General features: G+C 34.8%; 1 protein-coding gene across 1 annotated transcript; it reads left to right on the top strand.

Annotated features, from left to right (window-relative positions):
• Positions 1–112: 112 nt before the first annotated feature.
• On the top strand, positions 113–11,159 carry LOC126820913 (tubulin--tyrosine ligase). Its single transcript, XM_050549091.2, has 8 exons — positions 113–379; positions 1,684–1,762; positions 2,388–2,623; positions 3,388–3,520; positions 4,276–4,476; positions 4,966–5,059; positions 7,512–7,630; positions 9,510–11,159. The coding sequence occupies exons 1-8, from the start codon at positions 205–207 to the stop codon at positions 9,625–9,627; spliced, it is 1,155 nt and encodes a 384-aa protein (XP_050405048.1). The 5' UTR covers positions 113–204; the 3' UTR covers positions 9,628–11,159.
• The last annotated feature ends 163 nt before the right edge of the window (positions 11,160–11,322 follow it).

The raw sequence follows: 11,322 nt of genomic DNA on the forward strand, positions 1-11,322 counted from the left end.
CCTGTACACCAATTTTCAGCCTCGGGACAGCCCAAGTGTAGCCGCCAACCCTAAACAGACAGTCATAAATGAGTTATTTCCCTTGGATAGTTTCTAAGGTAAACAAAGATCTCCATGCTTCAGTATTTTCCTACTTGCGCTGAAAGTATATATATATAAATTCCTTTATCTAACATGTTTGCAGTGGGTTTTATTATTTAAATAATGGCTGATGAAAAGTATACATTTATATGTAGAGATGCCAACAGCAGTGTTTACACAGCATTAGAACAATATTTATTAACAAATAGAAAAGGACAATGGAGAAAACTACAAAGTGATTCTATTCGTTTTAATCTGATGATGGGGGACAGAAATAAGTTGCCCTACAGCAGATTAGGTACACTAAACTTAATCTTCACACGTTGTTGAAAATATGTAGGGTATGTTATGTTAACATTATCACTTCTCGTCTGAAGTGACCAATCCAGCTAAGGACATGTGGTGAACTAAAAAAATTATTAGACCAGTTCCTTGATTGCCTCTCCATTCAGTAACATTTCCTAATTACATTAGTTTTTGTAGGAGTCCAGTCTTTTATATAAAACCTCCCATGTCTGTAGCTAGCTCACAGGCATTTAGTAAAAAGAAAATTAGATTGTCATTAAAGTCAAGCCTTGAAATTGTATGTAGTTGTCTTACAAGTATCAAAAGATTAACACTTAGTTTATTTATTCAGGACTCATTCATCAATTAAAGTAGCTAAGTCTCTAACTCAATATATATCCAAAATCTTCAACATTGAAAATACGATTTATTGGTCAAATTAAATAAAGATTCATGTTGTGATCTTACCGGAAAAAGATGAGCTTCTGATATCCAATATTTATGACAAAATAAACAATTTACCATTGGTACACGAATCGTGTACCATAATGCGCTTCAGCCCCAGATGTATCAAGAGACTCGAGGGACGAGGCTAGACACATTGCACCAAATCTAACAGCGAATGTAGGCTGGAATAACCAGACGCTAGAAATTTGCACTCGCTTGAGACTGCTGGCTTATTTCACCGAACATAACTGATTTGAAATTGGAGTAAAAACGGAAACCATTGAATGTAAATCAGTTTATATACATTCATATTACAGTATTATATGCGTTGCGACCCACTTTTGTCAATTTCTAGGTCCAAAATGTTAGCGATTTAGCTCCTTTAATAAAGGCAACAGTAGTCCCTTTTAGTGAAAAGTCAATGCTCCAATGATGTAAATTCTTGAAGGCTAATAGAGTAAGCTAGGCCTGCTGTTGTTGCCATCAGCCAGTGCCCTGAGTTCTAACAGAGCCCCCTAGTGAGAGGTATAACACAAAGACTTAATCATCAAATAAAATAAAATAGTATCCTAGAAAAGGATCACGCTTTGAATTTTAGTTTGAGAATTCCTGTTTGAAAATGTATCCCATGTTTATATTCGTGTTAAAGCAATTGTGGGATTATAGTAATTTGTTAAACAAATGTAATGAATTGTGAGCCAAGCCTTTACCAGGATGCAATCCAATTTATTCCTAAAGACTATGTTTGAGCATAGGCAATGCAGATAGGCCTACAATATTTAAAGTATTTTCATCACAGTATGTATAAGCCAAATGTTTTGGGAACACCCAGTATTTAATCCATACAGACATGTAATTATTTTTTTACAGGTCAGAAGCCTGGATTACGGCAACTAGTGAATTACTATCGTGGATCCGAAGTTATTTGCAAAAAATCTCAAATGATTAGGTACATGTAAATAACACAGTTGATTTCTGAGACAAAACAAATAAAATCATGTTAATTATTACAATTTTATTTGTGATTGAAAACGTCACACGTCAGACCTTCCTTTATTTTAATTATTTCCATAGCATGCCCAAACTTAAAATTTCTTCTTTTTTTAATCCCAATGAACACTTGTTCAACCCCAAAGCATTCATAATTTATCAAATGTTGAGTAAATATGGCTACATTCTACATGCCATTATTTCTGCACAATTAGCTGATCCTCTGTAGATCATCTGAACATTGACACTAGATAGGATGTTAAGTTGAGAATTTCACCTATATGTCACCTCTACATAATCTTACAACAAAATATAACTGTGTAACCAAAACCACCGATACATGTCTGGGGTTTTCCCCTTGATGTATATAAATATTTCAGTGCATTCCATCTCCTGCCAAAGATTGGCCGATGGTCTGACAGTTATAACAAGAACATGATGTATGTGGAATTTGATGGTACTACTATATTTGACAAAAATTATGTTAGAAGTGTGCATTATGTACAAAGGAAAATATATGCAATTTTTTTATACAGCATATTTCATACATAACAACATGAAGATGGTTTAAATCTGTTTTATAGGGAACTGAAAAAGTATTGTGTAAATGAAGATATACCTTTATTTCCATGGTTACCACCATCCTATGTTATAATTCCTACACATTCAACAGAACTATTTCATTCAACTGTTGATGAAGTTAATGGATGTGAAAATTTTAAATCAATGAGAAAACAACAAAAGGATGAGAGAGAAGAATTGTTAGAATTAATACAATCAGATGATATATGGATTGCTAAAAGTTCTGTTGGATCTAAAGGTAGGTTAACTTCTCAAGACACTGATGGAGTAAGCTTAATACATTTAACAAACCATGTTAATAATGTTGTTATTTGTATTGTAGGTTTTCATTGACTAGCACACGATGCCTGCCGGTCAGAAAGGGACCTGAGCAAAGCTCTATAAGGTCATTAAAAAGGTCTGAGGTGATTAACTTTGCTAGTGAGCTCCTTCCTTAGCAAAATCTGGTTAAATTATGTGGTGTAGGTCCGTTTTGTTATTACCTCAAAGTCTAAGTGATCATCATTGACCATGTGATCAGGGATAGATTTGCAGCAACAGTGAAGAGGCATTTTTTTATGTCAGTATAGTAGATAGATTTATTTGGTGCAAACATATACAACATAATAAATGAAATTTTTATTTATGGTACAAATTTTTTTAGAACTAATTTGGGGGCCATTTTAACATTGGGGCTCTGGGCTGGAACCTAGTCAGCCTCCCCCTTAATCTGGCACCACATGCAACACCTACTACACATTTTATTTTGTTATAGATTCATATTTAATTAAATATAACTGGCAATAGCTCACATGACAATCATTAATTTATTGCACATATTAATTTCTTAAGAACTGTATTTCATGTGTTATGATTGCTGGATATAAGTCAGTGACAAATTGGTTTAATGGACAAATTTTTAACTTAAATTGTGTACAATTTGACTTCAGGTACATCCAAAAAAAACACTGCCTTGACAAATTATGTTTATATTATTTTGTGTTTTTTTTTGTAATATTACAGGAGATGATATAATGATATCAAATGATGTAGAAGAATTAATACAATATATTGATAATCAAAAACAAGCTTACATAATACAAAAATATATCAACAACCCTTTCTTATTGAATCATCAAAGAAAATTTGATATAAGGTAAGAATACAACTCTGATGTGATCCCAGAAATTGCAAAATTGAATTTATCATATGTGTTTTGAATAAAGCTTTGGTCGTGTAAAATTAAAATGGCAAACCTCATCATTATAATACTGATGTTGATGTCAACTGACACAACTAGAGCAATCTGATTATAATACAGATCTATATTTCGTTTCGTTTTTTTATACTTTTGATGGCCTACACTACATGAAGATCTGACAAGTTATAGCGATAGGTCACGTCAGGGGTCAAAAGACCGACTTATGACCCTATGACGTCAGACATTTGATTAACCAATCAGCATTGATGTTACTATAGTGGATACCCACAGTTCCGTGAAAGACACGCTTAAAGCTCGCTGTAACAGAATGTTTCATTGGCTTATCCCTGACACTATTCAGAACACAAGTTAAATAACAACTCTTCCAGACCCAAGTGTAGTAAAGACAAGTAAAACGAAATTTTGAACTATAAAAACGAAACGAAATAGGATCTGTGTTTTAACCAGATTACAACTAGAGCATAGCAAAATAACTTCATTATAATACTTGGGAGGTATGCCTTAAAGAAGCTTTTTGATCTTCTTAAAGGGGAAAAAGGCCATAATAGGAGCTCAGTTCCATCCTTATATTTTAAATAACAATATTTACCTAATTTTATTTATTAAATATAAAGAAAGATATAATATGAATTTTAACATCAGTTTTTCTGCTTTCAATCTATATGTCAATAGTTTTATTTGTACTTCAGATGTTGGGTATTAGTAGACTCCATGTGTTCAATATATCTTTTTAAAGATGGTGTTTTACGAACATCATCAGAACCTTATAACCCTAAGGATCTTACTGATCTAACATCACATCTTACAAATCATTGTCTACAGAAACAACGCTCATCTAACTTTGGAATGTATGAAGAGGGAAATGAAATGTTCTATCATCAATTTAATGAGTAAATATATAATGTTTTTTTAAAAAGGATATTATGGAATTCTCTCTGTAGTCTAAGGCCGTGTGCAACAGAACCATAATTCAGTCCAATATTAACAGAATCTCCCAAATATGAATTTGATTTGTATCTCGGCTACATCTTCAGTTACCGAAGAAACAACCTGTAATCCCCTCAGGTTTCACTAATAAGAGACTAATAATCAGTTTTTGGTGAATTTTGAGATTACTTAAAATTTTGACCATTCTAATCAATAAAATTTCTTTTGTTGATTTATTAGTTAGTTTTAACCGATATTGAATAACTAATGCCAAAAATATGGTTCAAACAGTCTTGCAAAACTATTTGAATGCAAATATTGGTGTGATCACTATAAGTAAGTTGTTTTTCCAAAGCTGTGTTTGAAAGAAAGATAATGCATGTTTCATATTTACAATGAATGTTAAACTTGGAGATGAATGCATACTGTATGTATTAAACTGTTATTTTCAGATATTTAAGAAGTTGTGGAAAAGAATGTTTAGAACATAATATTTTACCACAGATTAAAGATATTATAATAACTTGTTTTAAGGTCATAAAAGAGGTAAATTATATTACAGTTATTTCTTCCGTTTCTTCAAACAGTGTTGGTAACATTATAGGATAAGGCAGTGGTTCTCAACCTTTTTTTGCCAATGGCACACCTTGGAACACATGAAGAAATAGCGGCACACTTGGCTAAATATGAAAAATATCTGAATTTTGCAAAATAAAAACATAGTAAGTCAGACGGTGTACAACCGTAGACAGAGAATAGTCATAGACACTTAGAATGACTCAAACTAAATGAAGAAAAACACAGTTATGAACTTATCAGTGAATACTCAATTGGGATCACATGTTTTTTCACATTTTCTTAGTGTGCCGTTCAAAATTTTGTGGCACACTGGTTGAGAATCAATGTGATAAGATGCTCTGTATTCAGTGGAAGCGATTCTTACCCTTTCTGACACAAAAGTAATATTTGAACTTTGATGGGTGCATTTCATAAACACAAATCACATATTGGGGATATACAACTGATCAAGTTCCCTGTGTTGGAATTCTTGTGTCAATCACTTACAATTATGAATGTTCAGAATTCACAATCAAGCATCCCCTTAATGTCCACTTAATGTAGGCCTACAATTTTATTTCAATAATTTAGTTGCATGTAGGCCTTGTAGGGGTCTTTAGCAGAGGAAGGAAACTGGAGGTAGAAAACCCACACGGTTCCTCTTTGTGGCATGAAAGTGTGGGATCAAAACCATGCCACTTCATCATTTGGTCACTACTCCACACAGGTCTGGTATAGGTCAATGTTTAAAAACAGTTAATGTGACATGACAGGCATGAAAAGATGGGTCTACATTGTTCTCATTGATAATGTATCACACTGCAGTTTTTTCTTCTAGAATGTTCATTTTATATGTAATGTTATTGTTTAGATTATATACTATTCAAAAAAAGTAGGGGATATTTGATTTTGGGGGCATAATACTAAAATATGCAAATGACTACGAAAAAAGTCACTATAGAACCTAACAGAAGAAACATTTCCAGTTACATGTGACGCCCAAACGCACCAATAGCTACCGCATGGAATGCAGGTGATGCTTGGGATCATCATGGGGGTCCAACCCAAGATTTGCATGACTCTGACTTTGAATGTTACAGTCATTGTGGCATTGAATTCCAGGGTGGAAACATCAGTTTAATTGTTTTAGTGACCAGAAAACAAATTTTGATATGCGTCGGCTTACCCAAAATGAAAGGTTACGTGCCCTTGGCATGCTACAGATCGGCACAACACAGGCGGTTGTGGCGCGGACGATGAATGTTTCTCAGTCTGTCATAAGCAGGCTATGGTCCAGATACCGTGATACACAATCTGTACAGGACAGACCACGCTCAAGTCGACCAAGGGCGACAACTCAAGCCCAGGATCGATTTATCCGTACCTTGGCCTTGAGAAATCGTGTCATCACAGCAAATCAGATCAGCGCTCGTCTTCAAACAGACACTGGTGTGAGAGTGAGTGGCCAGACGATTCGGAATCGACTGCATAGGGGTCACCTTCGCGCCCGACGTCCTCGCGTGATCCCTTGTTTGAGAGATCATCACATTCAGGCAAGACGTCGTTGGTGTAGGGATCGTCAACACTGGGATAATCGACGCTGGAGCAATGTGATGTTTTCAGATGAGTCAAGGTTCACTGTTGATTTTTTGGACAAACGTAGGAGGGTGTGGCGTCGTCGAAACGAGCGCTTCCAAGACGTTAACGTCATCAGACATGATCGATTTGGGGGTGGTTCTGTTATGGTGTGGGGAGGCATCACTGTTGCTGGAAGAACAGCTTTACATGTTGTTGCAGGGCGTGTTACAGGCCAGTACTACCGGGACAACATCTTGGCAGTCCATGTTGTGCCGTTCGCACGACGTCATGGCCGCCGTTTCATCTTCCAGGATGACAACGCAAGATGTCACAGGGCCAGGATCGTTACAGGTTTCCTCCAACAACAGAACATCACCACATTACCTTGGCCAGCACTGAGTCCCGACCTCTCCCCCATCGAGCATGTCTGGGACATGCTTGGACTGAGGTTACGTCAACATCAACAACGTCCTGCCAATGTCCAAGAACTTGCTGCTGCGTTGCAACAGGAATGGGACAATCTGGACCAAAATGACCTTAGACGTCTCATTAGGAGTATGCCACGTCGGATCAATGCTTGTTTGGCAAACAGAGGAGGGTTTACCCGTTACTGACTTGGTTGTGATGCTGTGGTAACTTTGCTGTTTGACCCCGGGTATCATTTTACCCTTATAATGGTCAGTCTGTGCCTTACTTAGTCTAACGATCATTTGGAATAAATCGATGAATGTGAACTTCATTTCATTTTGTCATTTGTTTCTTCGTCAGTTTCATTAGGTGACTTTAATAACACTTAAAAATCAAATATCCCCTACTTTTTTTGAATAGTATACTAATAAATGATTTTATTTCTGTTCAACAGAGAATTGATACAAACTACCTCAATTACAGCAGTTTTCAACTATTTGGTTTTGATTTTATATTAGATGAAAATTTCAAGGTTTGGCTATTAGAAATAAATGGCGCACCAGCTTGTGCACAGTAAGACTGCTATTCTGTAAATTTGCTCTGAAAGAAACTTTCCCCACATACAAACTGTGTGATTTGATGATATATTTTGACTAAAAACATATTCAAACTAATTAATCTATCAAAAATTTGCTTCAAATCCCTCTCAAAACTTTGTATTCGTCGGGAGATACCACAAGCTATAAATAAACTGATGTTATATGCCATGTCAGTCAGCTCAATTCAAGTTAGCACACAATAAGCTGGCAGACAACAGTCGGGTTGCCAGTTATTAATACCCTGACATTTTTGCCCAGTGCTTGCCCCAATGGTGTTTTTCAGGTAATCCAGTATTTTTCTAGTAAAAATTGGGGGTCTATACTTTTCATATACCAAATTTGCCATACTTTTATTGGAAATAACCACCGTATAGGCTAAATACTTAGGGGACAATGTATCTTTAATCATTGTATCATCTGTACAGAAACACCCACACACACCTACATTGCACAATATGCTTGACATGTATGTTTGGATTTATTATTAATTTTAACCATATACACATGACACAAATTTGTGGAATGTAAATGCAGTTTATTAACCACACGCTTGAACATCCATCCGTCTGGAAAATCATTATAAATCTCTTTATTTCCCTAAAGGACGTTAATATTCTATTCATCAACTAGTATTGATATAGTTTTTAACAAAGTTCAGTCTTAAGTGCAGATATTTTTCGTCTTAAATTAACGTTTCAGCTGTAATCCATTCTATAATAAGACTTTGATGTTGATCTGTTGTTTCTTTTATGGTCTACTAGTGGACGACCCGGTGCTGCACGGGTTGTACCTATAACTCCAAAACCAGAAGCGGTATGCCAATGCCACCAGGCCTATGTTACTCCCCATTCCGCGTTACCCCTACACACCAAATTTCAGTCTCGGGAAAGCCCTAGTGTAGCTGCCAACCCTGAACAGACAGACAAGACAGTTACAAATATTACTATAGATTCAGCTTCACAGAATTTACCTAAAGCAGCTGTTGTAGCATAGACAACCCGTTTGTTTATAAACAGTGACTGATAGTTCTCTTTGTTCACAGTTGATGTTTTAATTGTTAAAGTTATAATAGCTATTTATCCTTTAGTTGGAATCACATCCATGCATACATTTTTATAGGTCCACATTTAATGTAGATGTATATTGCATCTCCCCTGTCTGTTGTCCATAATTAAAATTGATAGATGCTGTTTACATTAGTGAGATGAAGAATCCTATTTATTTTCAATAATTTCTGTTTATATGCATCATTTAGATTAGTGCAACGACGAAGCCTATTAAATTTCAGCAATTTCCGTTAAATATGTCTGAAGTTATGGCTGTGTTTCACTTTGTTCAACCTTGACAAGACTCGTGGGACAAATGTTATCCTTCAATCTGTATGAAATTTATAATGCATCATTTAGATTAGTGAAACTAAGAATTCTTTTTAATTTCAGCAATTCTGTCAATTACTTCTAGATTTATGGCTCGTTTAACTTTGTGAACTATCGAATGACAAAAGTTATCATCTGATCTTTATGAAATTACATGTATATACATTATTTAAATTAGTAAAATGAAAAAGCCTGTCAAATTTCAACAATTTCTGTAAATTACTTCCAGAGTTAAGGCCCTGGTTTCAGTTTGTAGAACCTTGTGAACCCTCAAATGACGAAAATTATAATCTAATCTGTATGAAATTGTCTTGTAAATGCCCCCAATTACCTACAAAAGAATAGATATGCGAAACCCTTGTCAACAGCTTGGAAGATTTAGCTGCTGCGGGCGTTTGTTTTGTTGCCTGGCAACCTATCTTTACTTTATGATCTTTGAAATTTTTATATTTTCACATCTGTATTTTTCCATTTCAGAAAATTGCTTCCTGATCTTATTGACAGTTTGGTAGCAACTGCCATAGATCCACTTTTTCCACCACTAAATTCATCCAGTCACAATATATCTTCATCATTTGAGAATATTGATAGCTGAGATACTTAACTATAGCAGATAACTAGGGACGCATTTCCTTGATTCAGGTGGCCCACATTTGCATATATTTTCATGTGGATGTATATTGTTGTGGCTCCTGTCCGTTCACAATTTGTTTGTGGACACTCTACAGGTCACGATTCTTATCCGATTTTAACGAAACTTGAAATATAGGTTAATCTTCAAAAGACCTTGGTTCCTTTCGATATTGGCATTTATCGGATCAAAACTTCATGGATTATGGCCCCTGATTGTACGAAAAATCATGTTTTTAGCTAGTGGACACTCTGAAGGTCACAAATTTTTATCCAATTTAGATGAAACTTGAAATGTACACTTATAACCCAAAGACCTCGGTTCCTTTCAATATTAGCGCATATCAAACTGCAACTTCCTGGATTATGACTTCTGATTGTTCAAAAATCACGTTTAAAGCTTGTGGTCCCCCTTGAGGTCACAATTTTTATCTGATTTAAAAATACGTATCACCGTTATGCGATAAAGAGAATGGCCACTCCACATACGCAAATAGTGTAAAAGTATGATATATCGAGGTTGTGGACACTCTCGAGGTCACAATTTTGATCCGATTTTGATGAAAAATAGATGGTAAAAACCCAAACATCTTGGATCTTTTCGATATTTGTGCATATCTGTCTGTAACTTCCTGGATTATGGCCCCTGATTGTAGAAAAAATCACGATTTTAGCTTGTAGACCCTCTACAGGTCACAATTTTTTATTCAATTTTAAAAACCGTTTAAATATATCACCATTACACCTTATTGAAGGCTGAGTTCCGAACGAAACTGCCCAACAAAATGGCCGCTCCCAGTACGCAAATAGTGTAAAGGTATGAAATACCCTCTAGAAGTCACAAATTTATCCGATTTTAATGAAATATATGTTTATAACCCAAAGATCTTGGTTCCTGTCAATATTAGTGCATATCGGACCGTAACTTTCTGGATTATGGCCCCTGATTATGGCATGGTGATTGGAAACATTAATGATGAGGCTATGTGAAACAAATTGGAGAAGAGATTAAACAGAGTAATAAGTATAGTCCTTAATACCATTACTTGATGTGGTGTAAATGATAAAACTTATTCAAGACTTGTAGTCAATTTTCGAAGGAAAATTGCAGTGAATGGAGAGATGTTACGTTTACAGCCCACCAACAAAATACTCATATCCACATCTACTATTATAACCTTACAGAATCCTTTTTTTTTCAAGACCCACTCCGCAAACAGACGATATACTAAATTGTGTTTTACAATCTCTTTTACAATTTTTAAATCAGAAAACATCTACATTCTTTTATATTTTAACAAATTTAATGAGCATAAGAACCAGATTGTTTCATTAAAAAGTATTACTGTATGATTTCATAACAATGTTCATTATCCAACATTTTGTCAGACTTATATAAAATAAAACTTGAAGTGCGAATATTTAATGTATGTACAATAACTGTAGAATTTAACCTCGCACTTTGAATTTTGTAATTATATTACTTTTGATGATTAAGACATGACTTGAATTTTTGATAATATCCCTTTTACTAAAAAGTGGTGATCATTTCATGATACAAATATATACAATCATTTACAAATCCAGTGGGTTTTTTTATAAAACTTTTCATGTAGTTTTAGTTTCTAAACAGAAAAAAATATAACACAAAACATACTCA

This window comes from Patella vulgata, chromosome 5 (genome assembly GCF_932274485.2).
Source record: "Patella vulgata chromosome 5, xgPatVulg1.2, whole genome shotgun sequence".
NCBI classification, from domain to species: Eukaryota; Metazoa; Mollusca; class Gastropoda; family Patellidae; genus Patella; species Patella vulgata.

Excerpts from the sequence above, each read along its gene's own strand:
- LOC126820913 (XM_050549091.2), top strand. The coding sequence starts at position 205 with ATGGCTGATGAAAAGTATACATTTATATGTAGAGATGCCAACAGCAGT. Across the intron at positions 380-1,683 it reads GTTGCCCTACAGCAGATTAG|GTCAGAAGCCTGGATTACGG; the intron begins GTACACTAAACT and ends ATTTTTTTACAG. Across the intron at positions 3,521-4,275 it reads CAAAGAAAATTTGATATAAG|ATGTTGGGTATTAGTAGACT; the intron begins GTAAGAATACAA and ends TTTGTACTTCAG.